The 24996-nt window shown below is 41.3% G+C and overlaps 1 protein-coding gene across 5 annotated transcripts in view; it reads right to left on the bottom strand.

Annotated features, from left to right (window-relative positions):
- The window catches only part of USP40 (ubiquitin specific peptidase 40), a 79683-nt gene that overhangs the window by 14162 nt on the left and 40525 nt on the right, over positions 1–24996 (bottom strand). For all 5 annotated transcript variants that reach the window (XM_041768356.1, XM_041768355.1, XM_041768358.1 and 2 more), the window contains 12 exons: positions 24001–24085; positions 22588–22658; positions 21537–21856; positions 18961–19084; positions 17457–17514; positions 12645–12698; positions 11652–11740; positions 10328–10414; positions 6328–6364; positions 4278–4342; positions 2392–2466; positions 67–193 (listed from right to left, as the gene is read on the bottom strand). In XM_041768356.1, coding sequence (XP_041624290.1) covers positions 67–193; positions 2392–2466; positions 4278–4342; positions 6328–6364; positions 10328–10414; positions 11652–11740; positions 12645–12698; positions 17457–17514; positions 18961–19084; positions 21537–21856; positions 22588–22658; positions 24001–24085 — 1192 coding nt within the window. The remainder of the gene's footprint in view (positions 1–66; positions 194–2391; positions 2467–4277; positions 4343–6327; positions 6365–10327; positions 10415–11651; positions 11741–12644; positions 12699–17456; positions 17515–18960; positions 19085–21536; positions 21857–22587; positions 22659–24000; positions 24086–24996) is intronic.

Here is a 24996-nt window from a genome sequence, read left to right as displayed (position 1 = left end):
GAGCAAAGGTGGTCATTCTACTCCCCTTATGACATGGTGGCTGCTACAATTCTGTTCTGTCCTCACCTTGGGTGGTAGCAGCTCTCCAGACCCCACCTGGAGAAGGGGCACCGTTCCTCTGGTCCTGATGATTCTTCCAGTGACCCGGGGAACCCCCAGGCTGGTACCACCAGAGGGGCACCTTCAGGAAACCCTGAAGAAGAGAGCACTTCTAACCACTGTGAGGTACATGGAGTAAGTGAATTCCTACTTCCACACAGAGAAATAGCTTCGTAACAACAAATGTTCCTGAAGTTATTTTTCTTTTTAGACTTATTAACTGCCATGCACTACAGCTATTTATTTATTTTTTTTAAAGATTTTATTTATTTATTCATGAGACACAGAGAGAGGCAGAGACACAGGCAGAGGGAGAAGCAGGCTTCCTGCAGGGAGCCCGACGCGGGACTCGATCCCAGGACTCCGAGATCATGACCTGAACTGGAGGCAGACGTTTCACTGACTGAGCCACCCGGCGCCCCTATTTATTGTTTTTACAACCAAAAGTTTAAGGTTATAAAAGTTAGCCTTTGGGACTGACTAGGACTCCGTGTTCTTTGCTTAGAAGGAGCTTAGTCAATATACTTACTTGTAGTATCTTATGACAGTCAATGAAAAATAAAACAAAATATCAAAATGTGATATCTCCAGGCCTGGTAAGGGCACCTCTAGCACAACGCACCAGTGAGAAGCGGTTTTCACTCATTAAAATTCCTAACAGAACTTTATAAAGAAGAAGCCATTGCTCTAAGTTGGATTCCTATATACAAACTACATGAAATAAACCTGACCGACTAGCCCCCCTACACACACAGCCACAGATGCACACGGTTTATGGTAGCCAAGACCATGAACCAACCTCAAGGCCCCTCTTTAGAAGACCGGTTATATTATGTAGGCCAGAACTTCTGACAAAGTGATTTCAGTTCTAGGATATATATGTGCAAAATGGCACACATGTATTTTTTGCAGTATTATTTGTATCAACAAAAGGCTGGAAACCATCTAAATCCTTGAGGAGACTAGTTGGATAAATCACGGTACCTCCACACAATGGAATATTCAATAACCATCAAATAGAATCAAAGAGCTATATGTGTTCTAACATAATATACATATGGGAATAAAATATTAATGAAAAAAGTGAGAATAGGATGTCTAGCACCTGATCTTCTCTGTATAGAAAAAATGTGTATATGTACAACCATGTATACATGTGCATTAAAAAGTATATACTTGTGGAAGGGTATAGTGGAAAGTGGCTGCTTATAGCGGGAGGACACTGAGTGGCCGGAGGGCAGGAGGGATACTTACTTTTCCTGACCCAGCTTTTTATACACTTAAAATTTTATATTATAAATATTACCAATTAAAAAGTTAACTTTAAAGATCATGGAATAAAATACAATTCTATGAAGTAATATAAAAGAATATGAGGCCTGTGTGTGCAGATATGAGATCAAGATATATTAAGTGAATAAAAATAAACAGCCAGCAAGTATAAAAGAACATATGGACTACGATGCCCTTTAGGTAAAATTTCAAAGGGATATGCACACATTTACATTCTGCACTAACATCCTGTACAAACAGGACTAATTGTTTTCTTGGGAGGATATACAAGGGAAAGTTAATTGTGACTCTTTGGAGAGAAAAAAATGGGAAAAACTTTTTTCATTTTATAGCCTGCCATGTCTTTTGAATTTCCAAATCACAAGCCAATGGTTAATCTAAGTGCTGGAATCTGGGGTCATTTTTTAAACTTTCATCTTTACGTTTGTCCACATTGAAAAAAACCTAATAAATACATAATGGTCTTAAGAAGTGGTAGCCCACAGACTTTATTTAAGAGCAGTAGAGCGAGTGCTCTCATAGGCAGCTGATAGGGCTATTGGTCTGGTGCGGCTTCCTGGGAAAACAACGTGGCAATACAGAATCAGCATCTAGTCTTTGAAATGGTCATACCTTCTGACCTATTAATTTTGACTACGGAAGTCTTGAGGAGGATCTGTAAGTATCATGTATAAGGACAAAAAATTTAAATTTCAAACTGGGAGTATGTGAATTAAACTGTGGTAAGTCGCACACTGGATATGATGATTGGTTTTGGATTCTGCAAATCAGGTTAAAAAATGAAGTAAGTAGGAAACAACATGGTGCACACAACTGATTTTATCAGAAGGAAATCTATAAAGACCTAAAGGACGGCAGCTGTCTGATTAGACCACTCACCCCAGGTCCTGGCACCCTCTTCACGCCTGGCTGTACTTCCCCACAATGACAATATATCATCTTTGTCATCAGAAAGCAATAACTTATTTACAGAAACTCAATTCAGAAGCAAAATCTTACCGGAGGAGGAAGTTTTCCTTCAATTAAAAGTAAAGTATCTCCAGAACATATCATAAGTTCTCTCAGGGTTGCATCCTGGGGAAACAGAAATTCCTTTATGACTTCTGACAGGAGCAAACAGGCCCTGGACCTTTTCTTTAAATCTTATACCTCTATTTCCTTTCGAGAAACAAACAATAAAGCAGGACTCGGGGAGACAGGAAGTAAACTAAGACTATAAAATACTGGTATCTCATTCTGGTTTGAATTACGGTGTATGAACTGGGGGTATCATAAAGGCTCAGGGGGGAGGGAGACGGATGGGCTGAGAAACGCAGGACCGGGCCTCAGAGGATGAAATGTCGGATTTGGAAAGCTAGAGGCAATAGGGAAGGGAAGGAGTTCTCATGAAGAACAGGGTTAAGGTCAAATCCGGAATAAGGGGAAGGAGACGAGACCGACTAGAGTGCCAGTCAGACGGCGGTCACAGATGGGAAGGCTGTGAACGAGAAATAAAGGAATTTTTAGCTGCTTTGAACAAAAGCCACTCAATTTTTCTGAGAAGAGGTTTTTGAAGACCAGTCTGGCTGCTCCACGCACCGTATACTGAAGTGGGGGGCACCTGACTTGGGGAGGCCAGTTGGTTTAATTTAGGAAAGAGGCCAAAAAAGAGAAAAGACGAGAGCAAACACGCAGGCCGCTGGTGAGCAGGGGAAGCAGCACTGCGAGCTGCAAACACCAGGCTGGGAAACAGTATCTGCAAAAGGTTGAGGGAAGCCTTCTCCCTGGGCTTCCTCTTGGGACTTCTAAGGCCATGGGTGTGGACCGGCAGGTCTGACGCTATCTGGATCAATAAGATGCTTAACCAGATTCCGACTGTCCTGGGGTAAAATGGCTCCTAAGGCGACCCGAAGAGTTTCATTGGATCTAAGATGCAGTTTCGATCAGAGCCTACGTGATGGGCTGGGAAGATGAACTCTGCCATCATTAACTCACAGAGAAATGGAGATTAAAATATTGGTTTCAAAATTCAGAGTATATTTCCACATTCTTTCCCTGGTCCAAAGGTCTTTTGTTCTCTGAGGTTCTCTGCCTCCTCGTGAGGAACTATTTCTAGGGACATACTTTCTTAAGTCAAGAAGACTTTTTTTTTTTTTTTTAAAGACCTTATTTATTTATTCATGAGAGGCAAAGAGAGAGAGGCAGAGACACAGGCAGAGGGAGAAGCAGGCACAGGGAGCCCGATGTGAGACTCAATCCCAAAAAACTTCCCATTTCATCAGTAAAGCAAGCAAATTGAGAGAAATCTAATCAAAGACTATTTAACATTCATAAATGTTCATTTATACCAAATTGAAATACCAAATGCTATTTCAAAAACACTGTTTTTTGTTAGATTAACTGATAATTGGATAGGAACAGTTTAGTTGTGCATGTTATCAGTTGCTAAGAGGTATTAGCATATACTTTCAACTAAGACCATGAGATAAAACAACTTCATGATGATTTTATTTTTTTTAAAGATTTTATTTATTCATGAGAGACACAGAAAGAGAGAGGCAGAGACACAGGCAGAGGGAGAAGCAGGCTCCACGCAGGTCCCGGGACCCCGGGATCACACCCTGGGCTGAAGGCAGATGCTCAACCGCTAAGCCACCCGGGCGCCCCATAAGTCAAGAAGACTTAACACAGATGTTAGAAACGTTCCCACCAGGCAGAGACTTTCCCTCTGACTTTATCAAAGACCTACAGTAAGGAAGTGGAAGTAGACCATGCACAGATTTTTACATCCTAAAAAACATTAAAGTTTTCTCTAGAATTTATTCACAAGTGGGGTGGGTATCCCATATGAAACACAAAATAAACACAATCATTTCTAAGAACAGAATGTATAAAAGTAATCTTACCTCTTCACATAAAGGCTCTCCAGCTTCATAACACCAATCCATTTTTCGTAAATGCCACCTGTCTCCTGTGAAGGAATTAAAATCAGGATGAAAAAAAATTAAGAATGTATTAAAGAGTTGGTCAGTAATGACCCTTTTGGATGAACAAATATTAAATGGGATTTGATCAAATAACTTTTAACTAATTTTTAAAGTAAATTCTCTCTTCCAAGCATGAAAAAACATGAAATGGTTCCTCCAATGTGGTTAATTTCCCCTCTAGTTCACCAAGATCTGCACACCTGCAAACACTTGCTACTATTACACAATATTTATGTTCTACCTTTATTATTTACATGTGCACACACATCCCACAGGAGTACAGATATTTGTACATATAGGTATAAAACCCCTTCTAAAATCATTATGAGGGCAGCCCAGGTGGCTCAGCACTTTAGCATCTGCCTTCTGCCCAGGGTGTGATCTTGGAGTCCCAGGACCTGCGTGGAGCCTGCTTCTCCCTCTGCCTGTGTCTCTGCTTCTCTCTCTCTGTGTCTCTCATGAATAAATAAAATCTTTAAAAAAAATAAAATCATCATGAAGTTGTTTTATCTCATGGTCTTAGTTGAAAGTATATGCTAATACCTCTTAGCAACTGATAACATGCACAACTAAACTGTTCCTATCCAATTATCAGTTAATCTAACAAAAAACAGTGTTTTTGAAATAGCATTTGGTATTTCAATTTGGTATAAATGAACATTTATGAATGTTAAATAGTCTTTGATTAGATTTCTCTCAATTTGCTTGCTTTACTGATGAAATGGGAAGTTTTTTGAAGAGAGGGAAGCTGAACAGAGTGAAAGTTGGGAATTCTGGTTATTAAAAAAAAAAAAAAAAAAAAAAAAAAGCAATGTCTTATAAAACAGCCACCCCACCCACAAAGAGAAGCTACAGCCGAAGGAGTAAACACAGTTCTAATACTGAACCTGCACAGGCCACAGGTTTTGAGCCTTTAGAATACTGTTCTTTGTACACTCTCTCTTGCCATTAGTTCTAGTTTTAAATACATTAAGAACTGTATTAATATTTAACTTAATCTAAGAGTGTGTTTTTAAAAGATTGATGGATTTGAGAGAGAGAGAGAGAACACAAATGGGGGGGGAGGGGCAGAGGGAGAAGCAGACTCTCTGCTGAGCAGGAGGCGTGACTTGGCACTCGATCCCAGGACCCCGAGATCATGACCTGAGCCCAGGGCAGATGCTTAGACTGAGCCAAACATGCGCCCCTCTAAGCGTATTAAAAAAAACAAAAACACAAAACCACCAAACCCCACCAATAAGTTAGACGTGAACACCATTCCTTCGAAGCACAGCGTGGAAGGAAAAAGGCGGGTTCTGAAACGAGAGACTTAGCTACTCGCTGTAGGACTCTGGGTAAACCCGTAACCATCCTCAGCCTGTCTTCGTCATCCATGAGATGGGGATGGGTGCTGACCCCTGCACAGGAGGCCTGTCAGCTCCTAGAAAAGCCCTGCCTGCCAGGCCTCTAACCTCCATTCTGGCTAATGGAGCCACAGGTTCCACCTCAGCGAAGTCTGAGGACAGCCAATGCCTCTAATGAGAGCGGCGTGACACCCCTGGGGGCCCATTCACCTGATTCCACCCGGGGAGCTACTTCTAAGATAACTTGGATTTTTTTCTGGTCATATTACATTCCCTAATGTACACCACAAAAATACTGGCACAAAACACAAAGCGCTGAAATTCTCAATGAGGTCTAAAAGAAAAAAATCCGCAAAGGGCCTGCGTAGTTTGGGAGGCCATATGTCCTAGCACTGCCCTTTCTGTGCCTGTGCTGGACTCTGTCTAGGTTCTGTGTACTCACAGCAGCTAACCCATAACTAGCTTAGCTGGTAAAGGAACCAGGAGAATTCCCTATGTACGTGCAGAAGTGAGAGGTGTAACTGACAGACCTGGAGGAGAAAACATTTGAAGAGCTTTCCTTCGGCTTACAGATGCTTTATTGTAAGGTCAGAGGTAAGATTGCATCGTCGTGGTCTGTAACTTACCCGGCAGGCCAGACTTCCCCAGCATGAGCTGTAAACACTGTTCAGAAAAAAAAGAAAGAAAGAAAGAAAAACCACGTTCGTTAGTTCATTAGTTCTCCGCTTCTGAGTCACAGTATTGGGACAGACGCCCCTTTTGGACTCTGGACCTATTTGTCTTATTATGTTTAATAATTCCTGAAGCGATAAAAATGGACCCAATTAAGAAGATGATTTAAAGAAGCTCTGCCTCCCAAGAGGTCAGTGGGCCAACCTAGGAGGGAAAAAAGTTTCTGGTGTTTGCATCCAAGACTTAGACTTGGCTCATCCACTTCCAAGTCTGCAGCATGACTTTCTGCTTGTCAGGGCCAACAGTGTGGTTCTGACTGGATAGGACTGATTAGGCTGATTTCAGAGATACACATTACACTCTGAATCCTATAAAAGGGTATTAGCTTACATGTAGCAGCCAAGAGATAGATACAACTGGTCATGTATAAACACCCGAGGAAAGATCTGTGCAGACAGCAACCCCATGGCACAGTGCAACAAGTGAGTTACGATTAACAGAAACTTAAATAACAATAATAAAAATCAGAAACTCCCAACTTCTTGAGGGGAAAAACCTATTCTTTTGCCTACCTATAAATCTATGGCAAAAGAGTAAATAAAACTTGAATTACTACACTAGCCCAGAAGGAAACAAAAGTAGGGAAGTGCACTACTGTACTGCTTGGAAGAAGAAAAAGAACAAAGGATCAGAATATCCATTAGCAGGGGAGCTTAACTACGAACAGTCTTAAAACAATTAAAGGATAATAGATTATATACTAATCTTAAAGGACCTTTCAAATATTTGAGGTGAAACAAAGTTCTAGTATAATACATGCAGTGTGATCCCATACGAATGAGGCAAGCTCCTCATTTGTACCCATAGACACATCCCCCTCATGAAAGGTCTGGAAGGACACACACTCACAGGTGCGGTCAGGTCACGCCACCGCAGTCTGGCTGAGGGACTAGGGTAGGCTGGTGACCAAGGAGGATTTTTAGCTACACCCCTTCCCTGGAGTTTAAAAAATAAGTCCATAGTTACTTGCATGATTAAAAATAAAAAAAGACTTATAAAATATACCTAAAGATCCTTTAGGAAAGGATGGCAATGAGTATGAAATATTAAAACACAGGGAAAGGGAGAAAGGCTGCAACCATAGACAACTTCTATGATTTAAGAAAAACGAACAGTTGGGCATTCACCTCAGCTGTGTTCTAGGGAGGAAGCGCATGGAGGCCACAGGGGCCCAGCGGAGTGAGCACTCGGACCGGGGCCTCTGGCTGGGGCTCAGAGAGAGACGGCGAAGCAGGGCAGGGCTGTGAGAGCGGGGAAAGGACCACTCGACGTCTCTGTAAGAATAGACCCAGGCAAATGCCAGGCTGGAAAGAAAAAGATCAGTTGGGAAGCTGCTGGAATAATCCAGATGAGAGGTGACCAGGGTGAAGCAGCAGCGAGAATGAGCTGTGGGCAGATCCTACATGGACCTTGATGGTAGAACCAAAAGGATTTTCTGAAAACCTGATGTGAGACACAGAAAAGAATCAAGGATGACCCTAAGGTGTCCTGGTCCGAGCAAGCAGGAACACAGCGCTTCCACGACGGACTGACGAAGAGGGAAATGAGAGGTGTGTGTGAGGGAGGACGAGGGTACATGGCGGGGGGGGAGAGCAATCTGATACCAGGTGGCAGCTGGACACGCAAGCACAGAAGGCCGGGGCGAGGTCCCGTCTAAGAAGGGAGCCCTGGGGTGCTCACAAGGGAGAGAGGAGAGCACAGAGCAAACTGCGGAGGGCCGGGCCTGTGAGGGAAGAGGACACTGGGAAGAGCCGTGGTCTTCCTGAGGCGAGTGACCAGAGCATTTTAAGGGAGGGACATCGATTGCGTCAGATGCCACGGAGGGTGGGAAGAGGACAACCGGGAACCGCTCACCGGACACAGCAACGTGGAGCAGAGCGAGTCTGCCTGCTGTGGGTTTGAGAGAGAAGCAGAACGGCAGCCGGACATGCCGCTCCTCTGCTAAGTTCTGCGCCCTCCTTTCTTTGAAATTGAAGAGCACCAGAAAGCTCAAAGCCAAGTAAAAGCTAGGAAAATATTTACATCAGGTAACAGAAAGTTAAAAAAAAATTAAAATTAAAAAAAAATCATTTAAAAAATGTTTTGTCATGGCCAGTTTCGGACCATGCAGAGGGTGGTACACGTGAACCGTCCGGTAGCATCACCTGATCGACCTCAGTGACTGCTGTGACCCATCCTGCCCGTCAGCACTCCCACCGACCTCCTGTCTCGCCTCCCAGGGTCTTTGATGCAAGAGTGTCAGCTAACATGTTACTTATTAATATTTAGCATTCATTTCAAAAAGATAAAAATTCTTTTAAAAAACATAAGCTTAAAACAATTACAACATCTGAAAAACTTAACTCCTTAATAACAAATACCCAGTTGGTATCCACATTCATCTTTTTTTTTAAGTAATCTTTATGACCAAACGTAGGGGCTTGAACTCACAACCCTGAGATCAAGAGTTGCAAGCTCCACCCACTGAGCCAGCCGGGCGCCCCCACATTCCCTTAGTTTTCTTACACTGTTACTAAAGTTTTCCTGGTTTGTGTCAAGAGCCAGATAAAGTACACATGCTGTACCTGCTCCTCCTAAGTCCCTTCTGCGTAGATGGTGGTCCCCTGCCGCGGTAACGCATCCCGCTCTCCTGTACTTCTCAGAGAGTACAGATCTAGAAGCTCAGGTCCACTTCCGGGTTTGTTTGTTTTATGGCCAAGAAAAGCAGGGGTATCATTTTGAACTTCTATAATGTCTCAGTGTTACTCTTCTTGGGTTGTTCGTGGTCTTTCAGGATAATTGTTTAGACCCATTAATTCATTAGGAGTGAAAAAACTGTGATAATCTAAAATTCTTTCTTCATGTTATTTATTAGCTGAGATATGTCTATAAAAAAACCCCTCATTATCTATTTGTTTACCCTGTGGTATACTTTCCAAAAGAAAAACACGATAAATGATCGACCCTTCTCCTCATGAAGGTTCCCTAGTATCCACTCTGCATTAACAAGGAAGATGTCTTTTTAGGATCACTTACGAACTCATGGATTTTAAGTATGCATACTTACTAGTCAGTTTTATTACTCTTCCTACAAAGGTTCAAACTATCTCATCTGTGACCAGCAGGAGCCTCTTAAGTTGGTTCCTGAGTTTCTCTGAAGATCCCAGATCTCTGCTGGCTTTACTGCTTCTGTCAGGACAAGATGCTCCAGGCTCACCTGACATGTTCCTGACCTGGATACGGAACCAGCCGCTACTCCAAGAAGCCCTGATTCCTTCTAAGAGGAAATGGTATTTAGCAACCACAGTCTGGGTGCTGGGGTGCTCACTCCCACCGGGTTGGTCACTATGCCTGTTTCAGGGGACATAGCTAGAAAAAAATTTTAAAAACAAACACCAAGTTCATTCTGCCTCTTCTGATTCAAATTCAGGAGTACAGGCTCTACTCAACTACACCCATGTTATGCGTGTCTCTTGAAGTCCTAGTTCTCAGTGACACTAACTGTAACATAATTGTTACCACACACACACACACTCATGCCCATGTGTGTGATTATGTATGTATACAAACTAAAAACACCAGTAGGAGATATGCTGGAATGTTAATAACAATGGGATAAAGGATAATGAGGGGTTTAAATTTTGTCTTACTCCATTTCTACATAGCCCAAATTCCTATAATAAACAAGTATTACTGATAATCAGAAAAGAAAAATAATCTCATTTTAAAAATTTGGGTTGGTTCACCAATTTTCAAGTTTCCCAAACTACTCTTTTAGTGAATGTTCAGAATTCTTTAAAGTATACTATGTGAACACTAGCTTTAAGACTCAAAATCTGAACATGGGTTACCATGGTTCCCCATACCAAATGCCCACAGACCTCTCCCCATAGGAGAAAAAGTAAAATTACTTACATCTCTCACAGACATCGTTTCTTCTACTATGATCTCCATCTCTGTACCGGGCTGAACATCACTCCCCACAGTGAAAAACAGGAACAGCTAAACAGATAAATGAATAATAATTCAACAGATAAATGAATGCAATTTAATCTACATTTTAAAATTTTACAAATGTATTACCTGCTTCCAAAAAAGAAAAGCCAGTAGTCCATGAAATTTTAATAAAAATCTCGTATTATATAAAAACAAGGATGCTGGGTAATTTACTGTTGCAATTCGAGCAATAATCTCAACTACCCAGAAGTGTAAGATGCTTCATGCCAGTGTTTTTATTCCCACAGGTGTGACGTCATTGTTTTTCTCTCACAGATATTATTTATTCCACTATGATCTTCATTTCTTTCTTGGTCATTCCTCAAAGCAAAGTGCTACACGCTGTAAGCATAAACTGGGTTTTTTTTCTCTGTGTCACTTGGTTGTGATCTTATTTTCTGTACAGGGAATCTGATCACCTGTCAGTTCAGCTCCTTACAGCCCTCCTTTTCCTTTCTAACTCAATCTCACCTGTCGCATTTTCCTCCTACCACACTGTCATGCACTCCTACGTTTTCAAGTTCAGGGGAAGAACAAATTAAAGAGGAGGTATTTTGGAAACTAATGAGGTGGATCCAGGAACCACAGGGACCCTGCCAGCAGTCCAGCTTCCTGTGATACAAAGTTTTACCGATAAGGACATGGTGACTCTTGGACTGCAATGAAAGTTTATTAAATAGGTAGGGTTCCTGGCAGAGGTCGACCTCATACTTCAAATAGAATATGAGTACTGATTAAAAACAAAGCTGCTATGAGATGATTATATTACCGCAGAGAGTGATTCAGTCCAAAATCAATATGCTCTATTTCATTAAACCTAAGAGATCACTGGTTGTTCATCAGTTTCTGTGCTAAGAAAGAAAAACGGTGCTAGCTGCAATCACAGATGCCACAGATCATAAGGTGGATAGATGGTGGATAGATAGATAACCTCATAGATGGCAAATGTGGAGAAAAGGGTGCTTTTTAGAATTTATGAAACATGGTGGTTCAAACAGGTGGCCACTCAAATTTAAAGGTCCCCCTTATCCACAAAATTTTCACAAAGAACCTTATGAATATCCTCTGACATTAATATTTTTTATTTAAACACAAAGAACCAGATGGGTCTTTGTATGCCTAACATGAAAGTTATTGTTTAAGAGAGAAAAAAACTTCTAAGAAAAATGATTATTGGTGCAGTAGTTAAGAACCTCTAATTCTGGGGAGGTTGATTTTGTTCCAGCAGGTGACCCCATATTACCTGGGAGGAAGTTGGTGCTTTCCCAGGACATAGTCCCAGTGAACTCCCCATCTTCAGTTCTGCTTCCTTCAAGGTGTAACTGTCTGGCACTACAAAGAACATGGGATAACAAGATGAATGTTATTAATTCCTACGTCCCTGGGCAAAATGATATATTGGAATCAGCCTTTCTTTGAAAATCAAGAATATCAAGAAAGAAAAAAAATATGAAGTGCATTCCATGCAAAAAGATGACCTATATTACAGTTATGTTTAATTTTCAATTTCTACACTCTAAAATATATTCTTAGCTGTACAACAATGCTAAGAAATAAGAGGCAGCTACAAATGTTCTGGATTCATACTTAGTAAAAATCACAGAGCCGCTGTTTACATAGATCGAAAGCTAGATATTCCGAATTGATTTATGAATGAGGGACGAGCCTCTTCCACATTCAAAGCTGCTGTGATGACCATTAGTTAATGAAGTCTAATGACAGGATGTGTTACAAAGGTGAGAACAAAGACTGCCCCACAACTGTTATCGCAATAACATGAGCAATACGAACGCTTTGACAATGAATCTAAAAAGATACTACTCGATCAAAAACAATTGCTAGGGCAGGCCACGTGGCTCAGCGGTTTAGTACCACCTTCAGCCCGGGGTGTGATCCTGAAGACCCGGGATCGAGTCCCACATTGGGTTCCCTGTGTGGAGCCTGCTTCTCCCTCTGCCTCTCTCTCTGTGTCTCTCATGAATAAATAAATAAAATTTTTTAAAAAATTGCCAAAAATGAGGATCAGCTCATCAGAAAGACCAGTGCTTTCCTTCAGAAAACAGAAGTATTTGAATTTCTGGTAATACGTGAAGACAGTACTGTGACAATAAAATTAGTTTGCAAAAGGTAATTTGAGGATATTAGGTACTGAAGCCATCATTTAAAGCAAAAGCGTTAATAAGAGAGACAAATGGCGTGAGTGTGTCAGTTTTTGAAAACTACTGTGAAGATTTACCTGGACAAAGCAGCTTCCCATTTCTATCAATAGGCCTCAAACAGCTGTTCTCAGCTACAAAGAAAAAGAAGCTGGTTAGTGCACCAAAAAAACTAAAGAGAGATGCTCTCCCGTGTTATTTAGCAGAAAGCTACAATGAGCTACAAAACAAAAAATCCCCATCAATAAAACAAAAACAAAAACAAAAACCCCAAGTACAGGCAGCCCTCAGTTGTCAGAGGAGCGCGGGGCCGCGTGAAGCCCTGCCACACCCACACCACCGAGGCGGGCTTAGTCACCGTGAGGACACCACAGCGTCTCAACACCTCTCAACACTGTTGTTCAAACATTTAAATCTCTGTCGGTTATACAGGTAGAGTGAAATTCACAAAACAATATTACAATAAATAAAAATCAATAGTAATAGTAATCAATAAATAGTAAAATCAATATTTACACTGTAATTTAGAACACAAGGAACATTGAATTTTTTTTTTTTTTTTTGTACAAATCAAGATTAGGTTACACAGAGCTCGCTTCTTGTTGGAGAGCTTACAATATGGAATGAGCATCTTTCCTATCCCTGAGCAAACCATCACTAAGTTGGATCTGCTTCCAAAATTTTCTATTTTGTGCTTCTAACCTCACAAAGGACCTCCAGGAGCTCCTTTAACATGAGGGTTTTTGCCAGCATCACCTCCTCTGGGATATCATCATTCTTTTTGTTGCAACCACTTTCCTCACGTTCGTTAAATGTTCCCTGGCTGCATATCTAGTCTTTCAAGTGACAGCAGTGTCAACATTCCCATGATCAGCTGTTTTTTCTATCCCTCCGTGTGCTTTCTCTGCTGCACCTTCATCTTTGTGAAACCATTTGATGAACCTGAACCATTATTGCAAAAGGTCACGTGGGCTTACCATGGGAGTAAGGGGACGACAGACAGAAATGGTTACAACAGTTTAGGGTGAGGTAATCTGCACTCACCCTGATGCACATCTGCTATCTGTAAGCAGTGATTTGTGGAATGAGGAGCTCGTAGCACAGTTTGTATTTTATGCAACTGCTCAGTTCACATCCTGTATAGAGGACACTGGAACCACGTTGTTGGGTGGCCGGTGTCATGTAACTGAAATTTCGTGCAGACTGCCTATATGTAAAATATGTTAGGGGATTTTTATGCTTATTAAATGGATTGGGGCCCATGGGCCCCATTTTTGCAGATACGAAGATTCCTGCTTTGTAGGAAGGAGCATGCCAGGTTTTGAGTCAAAATGGAATCCTTACAAAGGCAGGTATGAGTGAGGGTTTGGGCGAGGGGTGAAGCCTTCTAGGAGGACAAGAATGGCATGGCCCTTCTGGGTCTGCACTCTATCAGACCACAGCAAATCTCTGAGATTCTGGAGTTCCACATGTTACACTGCAGTCCTGTGAAGCTAGCAAACCATTCCAATACACATATCTTGACCACTGAAACAGTATGAAGAGTTCTTCAATTAAAAAAAAAGGCATTTTAAATAATGCCTCCTTAAAGTATCCTTTCAGTTCACAAACTGTGTATCTTCTATGTGCCAGACACTGCACTAGAAGCGGACAGCACAGCAGTAAGCAGAACGGCCACAGACTCTGCCCTGAAACAGCCTTGTTTGATGGAGGAAGTGTTTCTTCCCCACGTGAAGCATGGGGAGTTAGGTGCGAGCACGATGAAGGAAAAGTACAGGTTTTTGGGAGAATAAAACATGTTAGCTGAGATTGGGTGCTTAGGGATGATGGCAAGTAACATTTTAGCTCAGGCAACTGAGTGACTGAAGTTAGCAGAGAGGAGGGAAGGGGACAGAGTTTAGGGAGATGACAGCCCTGAGAAGTTGGGCATGGAGGGGTGTGGTAGGAGAGCTGGTGCACTAGAACCTCTGAAAGCCAGTGTGGGAAGTGTGTTGTGAATAAGCAGGAGAGGGGACCACCTGGAGGTGGCGAGGCTGTGGTCAGATGAGGCCAGACCTTGAAGGCTGGGGTGAGGAAGGAGCCAGCGTGCCAGGACACTGATCTGATTCGCATCCATTTAAGATGGAAGAAGATCACTTGCCTTAAGAATGGTTTGGAGGATGGCAAGAGTCAAAGGGAGGCTGTTTCACAGGAAGATGATGAACTGTCCATTCTGATAATCTATACGCTTTCAATCAATTTGAGGTGTAAGTTACAATAAAACACATCCTTCTTAAGTATATGGAGTCTGGTCTAAACACTGAGCAAAAGCCAGCAAACGAGATAGGATTCGCATCACCCCCAAAAACTCCTTCATGCCACTCTGTAGTCAACCTCCCCCCAATCCAATTTTCTGCCCTGTAACTAAAGCATAGGTTTTCTGTTTTGAAAATCTCATGCCCGTGGAGTCATAAGAGTATGTACTCATTCGTGTCCAGCTTCTTCTGCTTTGCACACACTTGAGAGTCATCTGGGTTTTGCAAGTGGTGGAAGTTCGCAGCTTGTGTTGATGAATAGCATCCTGTCGTAAGGATACAACACAATCTGTTCACCCGTTTGTGGACTCATGGACTTTTGGATTGTATCCACTTTTTCATTATGAACATTTACATACAGTATTTGTAAGAATATAGTTTAGTTTTTCTTGGGTAAGCACCTCGGATTGCTAAGTGAATGTTTAAATTCATAAGAAATAAGCTAACCCTTTACCAAAGTGACTACCATTTTGCACTCCTACTACCAACATGTGGAACTGCTCCACATCTTCACTAACACTGGTTTCGCTGGTCCTTCAATTTTAACCATTCCACTGGTGTGTAGTGGTATATCATCATGGATTCAGTTTGAGAGTTAATGACACTAAGCATCTTTCCCTGAACTTGTTGGTCTTCCATAGGTAAATGCTGAAGGTAGGTGTTCTTTTGTAAAGTGTCCTCCCCATAGGCCCAGACAGCTTGCTGACCCCTGCTTTACATCAGCTCCTGTCCCAGGACCTAGCGTCTTGACGCCTACAACTTTAGAGTAAGTCTTGAAATCAGGTAGTGTAACTCTTCCAACTTTGTTCCCTCTCCCCTCAAACTGGTGGGATACTGTAGGTTCTTTGCATTTCCATGTAGAGTGAATCACCTCATCAATTTCTCTCTTTCACACAGACACACGCACACACAGTGCTAGGATTCTGAGTGAGGATGATGCACTGAGTTACAAACTGATTTTGGGGGAATCCACTCTTTACCAATGTCATATTTTCCAATCCAAGAACATGGTGCATTATTCCCCTTATTTACATGTTCTCGGGCAGCCCCGGTGGCCCAGAGGTTTACCGCCGCCTTCAGCCCAGGGTGTGATCTTGGAGACCCGGGATCGAGTCCCACGTCAGGCTCCCTGCATGGAGCCTGCTTCGCCCTCTGCCTGTGTCTCTGCCTCTCTCTCTGTGTCTGTCATGAATAAATAAATAAATAAAATCTTAAAAAAAAATTCATACGTGTTCTCTGTCTTTTCACAGGGATATTTTCTTGTTGTCAGTGCATAAATCTTGCACATACTTCATTACATTTATCCCCAAGTATTTCATATCTTATGCTATTATAAATGTTCTCCTAATTTCATTTCCCATTTTTTTTTTGTTGTTAGTAAACATACAATGGATTTTTGTGTATTGATTTTCACTTATTAAACTCACTAGTTCTGGTAGCTTTTTAATAGAATCCTTTAGATATATAGACAGTAGGCACATCAACAGTGCTCACTACCACTGCATTTGAAAGCCAATCAAACACACAATGATAGTCACTCATACCCACTAGCTTGGCTATAGTCAAGAAGACAGATACAAATACTGGCAGTGGAGAAAGCACACTGCTCGCACACTGCCAGTGGGGACGTAAATGATTCAGCCAAACCACTTTGGAAAGTAGAACAGCAGTTTCTTATAAAGTTAAATGCAAACCTGCCACACAAGCCAGCAATTACAATCCTGCATAACTATCTGAGAGAACTGAAAACATGTCCACACACAGACTAACATGCAAATGTGTATAGCAGCGTTATTCATAAAATCCCCAAAGCAGAAACAATCCAAATGTCTATCAAGTGGTGGGGAAATAAAATGTGATTCATCCATACAATGGAATACTAGTCAGCAATAAAAAGGAACACATTCCTGACACACCCTAAATCATGGATGAACCTCAAAAACAGTATGTTAAGTGAAAGAAGTTAGATGCAAGGGAGTATATATATACTATAAGATTCCATTTACTTAAAATGTCCAGAAAAGTCAGTCTAGAGACAGAGAAAGTAGATGAGTGGCTGGTGGGGCTGGGAATGCAACAGGGGTACGAGGAATCTTTTTGGAGCAACGGAATATTCTAAAACTGGACTGTGTGGATGGAGAGTGGGTAAATTATATCTCAATAGAGCTGTTAAAGAAAACCTAGTGCTGAGTGAAAAGCGAGTTTCAGAACATTATACTCAGTATGACAGATTTAAATGTGAAAATACAATAGAGACATACACCTATATATGGAGGCATAATGTGAACGGAACAATATGAACACATACAGTAGATACACACCCAAATCAGATCTACTGGTTGCATCTGGGGAGGGAGACTAGGTCTGTGGAGGAGAATGTAGAGAAATTTAACTTCATTCGCAATGCTTTAAACAACAATAAAAACATGACAAAATGTTAACATTTGTCCATTTTGGGTGGCAGAGTGCATGAATTTTCCCGAATATTTTTTGTACTCCCATATATATATATTTTTTAACCAAAAGTCAAAACACAACTGAATTAAACAAAAAAAAAAGAGAGAGAGAGAGAGAGAGAGAGCAAACATAAATGATTACCTAGTTCCTTCATTAATTTTAATTCCTTTATGGCTTTAATTCGAATATCAAACACCACCTAAAACAGAGAAATAAATTTGTGACTCTGTGTGTGCAAGAACAATGGGAGAGGAGGGCACGAGGGTCATCAGTAGGCGCATCCACAGCTCAGCTGACTTACCAATTACTGGACAGAGTTTCTGCCTACTTGAAAAAAATATTTTTTTTCCACCTCTGACATTCATTTTCTACCTTCTACTCAGTTAACAACAAAAACTGGGATCTTAATAGCTAAGGCTTTACCAAACTGATGGTAATTAGGACAGAAAGACACAAAGCTGAAGAAACAGTTCTAGCTACAGAGGCAAAAAGCTGAAAACCCACACTAACATTTCTAATGAGAGCAAACAAGAGAAGATGCAGTTAATCCTATTTCTTTATGTTAAGAATGATGAATTTAGGGCCAATGAGGATTTAAAAAAATACAAAAATGTACAACACTAATCCAAGGGCACTATTTAAAATTTTTGTTTAAATCACTTTTTAGACTGTTTTCTTTCTTTTTAGTTTAGACTGCCTCTAGGCTGTAAAACTGTGGAAATTTGGGGGTAAAGGTAATGTCAGCGACCACAGACTGGACCCTCCCAGCAGTGTCCTACACAGGACTGAAGTAACCAGGACTTCACCAGAGCCTCCCACTTAGGGTCAGGGTGGCAAGTCGCCTGAGCTCCAGAGCACTGGCTTAATACTGTGCCCTCTATTGTACAAACAAATACTCATGCACTTTAGGAGATTATAATATTGATAGAAAACATTTTAACAGGTTTCTTTTGATGTTATAGAAAAAAAAAACCTTAATGAATTGAGACTACATAAATATGAAAAGATGTTTCCCAGAATGATGTTTACGGAGACCAGGGTCATAGTCTTCAAGTGGAGAACTGAAGGACTCCCTTTAAGAGCAGCTGGCTTTATATAGAACACAGAGTACCATGTAGAGTAATTTAAGATAAGCTTAAAAAACAAAAACAAAAACAAAAACAAAAAAAAAACCACCACCAAAAAACAACACAAAAACAAAACATAAATGCCTGGCTTAAAAAAATAGAGAAAATATTGTGGGAAAATAGTATTTTATATGTATCAAAGCTAGCGGATCCCATTAACTAATTCAATAGGCAAACCCTACATTCTAATTGTAGGCTTTGGGTAGAAAAAAGGCATATATTTTCTTAAAATACACTGAGGGCTAATCCAGGTAAACAAGCAGTAATCAAATGTTAACAATAAAATGATTCCCTCCCCCATAAAGTAAGCTCTACACCCCATGTGGGGCTTGAACTCATGACCTTGAGATCACGTGCTCTATGGATTGAGCCAGTCCAGGCGACCCAAGAAGTGGATTTCTTAAGATCTAGAAACCCACTGAGACAAGCGTTCTGGAAGATTTCAGGAACTGCTTTCTAAATCAAACTCTGGTAAACTGGAAAACTGTCCACCACACTTAAAACTATGATCTACTCACTGTGTTCACAGTTGCTGATATTTTAACTTGCTTCTCTTCGGATCCTAATTCGCATAAATTTTGAACTTGGAGCCAGTTGACCTCATTCATACCAGTGAACCATTTCCCTTGTTTGAGCAACAGACTGTAGGAATAAAGACATTTTAAAAACATGTCTTTACACAGTGCTTCTATGGATTTTCAGAAGGGATCAGAAAATTAACACTTTTCCTTAGGCACCACTTCCAAAATCCTGTACGTGTCCTTTGATGTGACTAATGAAAGGTGACCAAGGTCTCCTGAGTTGGTTTTAAGAAAGCTATCTTTTTAGGGCAGTGTTAGGCCATTGTGCATGGAGTCTATATTTAGGACTCCAAGTATTCTTTGACTTATACAAATAATTTGTTGTCACTTTTTTTGTTTTGTTTTTTGCGTTGCCACACTTTTCAAAGAGAAGTGTTGTATTGGACTTTCGCCTGCACACTGGAATTACTGGGCAAGCTTTTAGAGTACTGATGCCAGAAGTCCAACCACAGGATTTAAGTTCAGTTTAATAACAGGACAGCCATGCACAGTTGTGTAGACAGACACTGCTTAAAAGTGCCACATATAAGGGGTATCATTTCCATCAAACGTGTATTTTTATTACAGTGTTATTTTACGACAGCAGATGGCCTAAGAGAACAAGTAGGGTGTCTTGTTCTAACAAAATTTTCCTACACACAGTAGGAAAGGGTCTTGAAGAAGGAGAGACTTCCTAATTCACACAGAGGCCCTGCAAGGGGGGCAGAAGTTTTCTTGGGCCTGTGTGTCAGAGCCCCAAACACAATTCTACTCTTTATTTCAGCTCTTCCACCCTGGGAGTACCCCTTAAGTTAGCAATCCTAAACACAGCAAAATTTTAAGCACAAAGATGTTCCCTGAAGACTATCCTGAAATGGTGAACGACTGGATGAGGACAGTGATGACACCACTACCTTTTACCACGTTCAGACATGCTATAAACACTGAACTCCTGAACCCTATGGTTCTAGGAAGCTGCTGCTAATTTTTATCCTCATTTTGCTGAAGAAACTGAGTGGAGGATGATGAGGTGACCTGCACACAGTCACTATGTCAGGAAGTGATAAAGCTGTAAACAAGCCTGGGGGGCCGGGTCGGGTCCTCGTCCTGAGGACCCCTGCACAGACTGCCTAGCCTGGGAACACAGTTTAGGTAAACTACAGCAACAGAGATTGCAACAGAGCCAAACCACGAGGTTTATGAAGTGTCTACAGAGACGGGGGCGTGGTGGGGAGCAGGATATAACTGTCCATGAAATAATCATTATTAAATTGAAAAAGGAAAAAAAACCTTCAAAACAAAAAGCCCATTATTTGAGCTCAGGGCAACAGGAAAGCTAACAGTGACTGCCACTGCCCAGGTATGACAGGGACACTGTTTTGGGCCTCCTGTCTTCACTTCTGTATTTCCCAAGTCCTAATACGTGTTATACTACTTTGTTTTTATATTTAAGTTTTGACAGGGAGGAGCAGAGGCAGAGGGAGAGAATCTTAAGTAGGCTACACAGCGAGCGTGGAGCCGATATGGAGCTCAATCCAGCAACCCCGAGATCACGACCTGAGCCGGAAGAGCTGGATGCTCAACTGACTGAGCCACCCAGGCGCCTCATGTGTATTACTTTTATAAAGGGATATATAATAAACTTTTAAATTAAACAAAGTGCAGAAATAAGTGCCTGGAAAACACTTGTCCTGAAGAGCAACAGTGATAAATACCAAATAAAGACTGTTTCAAGTGCTCTGCCTCCGTGTCACAGCCCCTATTACTAGGAGCTACGTGATAACGTGGAGACTCTGTAACCTAAGTATATTCACAGCACCGATCAAGCAGGGAACGGGTCTGTGGCTTGCAACCTCAAGTCCTCAATATATGGAAACCGAGGGGTTACAGGGTAGGAGAGACTGACGAGGGTTACAGTGTAGGAGAGACTGAGGACAGAAATGTATCATAACAGACGCGGATGACCAAACGCGGATGGGCAGCACTTCTGAGCTTCCAGTGGGACTTGTGGGAACCAAGAGAATGATTCCCTACGTAACTGCCCTATGTGGGCAGCTAGGAGGGTCGCAAGAGTCCGGAAAAGGATTACAGTGAAAACCTGAATTCCCTTTTGGGAGTCTAATGACAAAACGTATATTTAGCTACATCCTAATCTCCTCCTCCTGAAAAGATTCAGGAACTTTCTTTGTGAGAATGTACCTACAGTTTTGTACTGAGTGCTAATCAGAATTCATCTGACAGGATTCTGCTTTATAAACAACTAATCTAGACTGTAACTCATCTATCCCTATATTATTTAGTTACCACATTTACCAATAAATAAAAATTAAAAAAAAATCACGTTATAATATCACCTTCCTCCAAGCTGCCAAACCCAGAACACTCTGGTATACGATATACAGGATACAAAGTTTGGGAACAAAGAAAAATACTGAACTCCTCTCATTATTAAAATAAAACTTTAGAGTTCTAAGGGACAGAACTATCATTAAAGTAACTTAAACTAGGAATTCTCTTATGTTTCAGCAGGGTACCTGTTATCATCACTAGAATCCTGCACAAGAACCGAGCTCCGGTTTCTGAGGCCCTGCTCTCTGAACGTCTTCTTCAGGTCCTCCTTGGGAATGGCAACCCAGTTCTCTTCCCCGGCAGGGTCAGTGGTGTTGATGAAGAGGACACCCACGGGGGCCGCCAGAGCTGTGAGCACAGCGCCCACTTCCGCATTGGATGGAAAGACATGTGGTGACTCTACCAACTGCTGACACTTTTCCCCCTCGCTGCTTGTTGCTAGATGAAGAACATTTAAGAGCAGAGGTTCACAGTCACTACCAGTTGGAATCTGGATGCCACCAACCTATGATAATAGTAAGACAACCATTAGTATAGTTTCTATTTGGCAAAATCAAGTCAACATATTCACGTAGCAGGAGATTACTCTTACAGAATTCTTATTTTTTTTCTTTTCAAGTGAAATAAAGTTTTCACGAATGTCTTGTTTGCACCAAAACTTGAGATTTTTTCCTTTGAAACCTTATTTTATCCATCTTTTATTTTCTAGGAGAGCAATGTGGAGTGGAGACAGATATGTACAAGTCCTGAGCAGTGGTATTAAAGCCTTGCAGGGTGGAGAGAGGAAGGAAAGGAAGAAAGAAAAGAAGCCTTGGAAATATATGAGACAGACCAAGGACAGACCACAGAGTGGGTGAGATGCTCCTTGCCTTACTTGGAGAACCCTATATCTGCTCCTGTAGGTCACACCCCTGACTCAGGGCAGCCACCTGCCCCCTTCTGAACTCCCTCAGGGAGCATGTGCAGAACTCTACCTGCAGCACCTGTGTTAGTGTGATTCCTTACACCTGGACCACCTGAAGGGCGGACTGCATGTTCCTTCGTATGGAGCCTCTGGCCCGGCCAATGCACTTGATAAACATCTCCTTTGCATACGACTAACACTGATTGTACTTAAAATTTGTCAGATGTTTTCTAGCATCTAGTTGCCTTCCCATATGCTGAATTAAGTTTTCTTACAATGACACTTAAAAAAACTCAAAAACCATCGTGAATATTTCTTCAATCCGTTCTTACCTCCACCCCATTCCACACAAAGAGGTCTTCCCCGTCTGCAATCTCCAGTTCACACAGCGTCAGGTCATCTCCTAGAAGATGAGGCCATCAGTGAGACCAGGTGTCATGGTCACCAAAAACAACTGAACTAAAGACAGAGCCAAGACACTTAAATATTTGTTTGAAAAAGCATTTTCATCAAGGAAAATTAAGAAAAAGGCAAAGAAAAAGGCGTAATTATATTTATTATGTTGGTATTAAGATTATTTTTATCTTTATTGTTCTCATCACATTCTTTAGGTTTTTTTCCTTTTCCACCTTATGTAAGCATCTCCCTGTGTTGTTACATAAGCTCCACGAGCATGAGAGCAGGGGAGGCACTGACTGTCCTGGACACTGCAGGCAGGAGCGAGGCTCAGGCAGCACGTGGCCCCAGACCCAGCACGAATGAGCTGTCTGTCCTGTGTACTTCATCGCCAAGCTTCAGTTTTCTTGTTTAGGAAATCAGGTAAAAGAATTTTGTGAAGATCAAATGAGATAATTATATAAAACTTATCTCTGTACTTGGTGCAGTGAAGTGCAAGATAGATGTTATGGGAGCTGCTACTATTATTATTGTTTTGCTGTGATTCACGGGTAGTAAATACTTTTAAGCTCTCCAAGTACTTTCATTTTGCTACAAAACCTGAAGCTGAGAGTTGGGTTAAACAAACAAACAAACAAAAAAATAAATAAATAAAATTCCACAGGCTTTTATTATTATTATTTTTAAAGATTTTATTTATTTATTCATGAGAGACACAGAGAGAGAGAGAAAGAGAGAGAGAGAGAGGCAGAGACACAGGCAGAGGGAGAAGCAGGCTCCACACAGGGAGCCCGATGCGGGACTCGATCCCGGGACTCCAGGACCACACCCTGGGCCAAAGGCAGGTGCTAAACTGCTGTGCTACCCAGGGATCCTTACTTTTATTATTTTCAAAAAAGATTTATTTACTTGAGAGAGACAGAGAGAGAGAGAGAAAGTGTGAGCAGGAGGGCAGGGGAGAGGGAGAGAGAAAGAGAGTCTTAAGCAGATTCCTCCCTGAGCTCAAAGCCTGACATGGGGCTTGATTTCACAATCCTGAGATTATGACCTGAACTGAAACTAAGAGTAGGATGCTTAATGGACTGTGCCACTCAAGCACCCCTACAGCCTTTAAAAAAATTGTTTTTGTGGAGAGGTAGCCTTAATTTCAAAAAATATAAAATATTTGTTAGCAAAGTCTACATATTACAGAAATCAGATAAATTGTTTGAAAATAGACCATGTGATGATAGCCTAGTTAAAAAGGTAGTAGTTAGGGGAAAAGACTGGCTAAGAGCAGAAAATCACTGATGAGCCCCATAAAATATAAATATAGGAAATGAGTTGCAGTGTTTTAATATTTATCTTACCATCAAGCATCTGGTAAACGTGAAGTCCTGCTGGTACAAGTTTTGCCACACTAAGAACCATATCTCCTTCCCAAAATTCTAACAGCTACAGATTATTAATGGAAGAAAAGAGAACAATTAGGAGTAACATGAATGTCACATTTCCAGGTGAAAGAACAACACTGTACTATTTTCCATATGTTTAGATGATACAGGGAGCTGGCAAATGAGTACGCCCATCCCACCCAACACCAAACTGTGGCAAGAAGACTTCAATTGTTGCTAAATTAGCCAAATCCTAAAATGGTTAATGTCATCCGTTAGTGACTGGAGAATGCTGGCATACACAACAGACATGATGACCACCAGAACAATTGTACTTAATTTATGGAAAGATCACACTTTTATCGGAAGGTGAACTGATCCACGTGGCAGCCCAGAAATCTTTGTCCAAAAGAGCAAAAATTATTTGTTTAATTAGCACCTTTCAGGGAAAAGCAGCATTGACTCTAGCACACATCAAAATTCTCATGAACTTGAATGTTTCATGCCATAAATTCAAAAAGTAGCATTACCAGTTTGTATGTGACCATGGATTTGTTTTTTAAATTTCTAGATCCAAGACTCTGGGGACTGGTTATCACACCAGAATAACATCCCCCATAAAGTCAGTCCTATACACCTCTCTCCATAACAGCACAAGATAGTTCTCTTAATAAGAAATTGCCTATTTATAAGTGGTTTGTTAGCAACACCAATCTTATAGCCTCCCACTAGCGGCTCACTTCTAAGATAATAGAGATATGCACTTCAAACCCCAGAATGCAGACTGCAGCAAATCTAAAACTTACAAAGATGAATGGGTCTCTTCCATTTGAAAGGTTCTCTAGACAGGGTCAGTTCCCCAAGCCCACCTATCCCAACACTGCGGGACCCGCTCAGCAACGAACTTTAAAAGTGCAAAAATTCAGAAACATTAGGAAATTTTAGAAATCCTGATACTAATATAAACACTGA

Source organism: Vulpes lagopus, chromosome 8 (assembly GCF_018345385.1).
Source record: "Vulpes lagopus strain Blue_001 chromosome 8, ASM1834538v1, whole genome shotgun sequence".
In the NCBI taxonomy this organism is placed as follows: domain Eukaryota; kingdom Metazoa; phylum Chordata; class Mammalia; order Carnivora; family Canidae; genus Vulpes; species Vulpes lagopus.
This window is presented reverse-complemented; position numbering and strand designations above follow the sequence as displayed.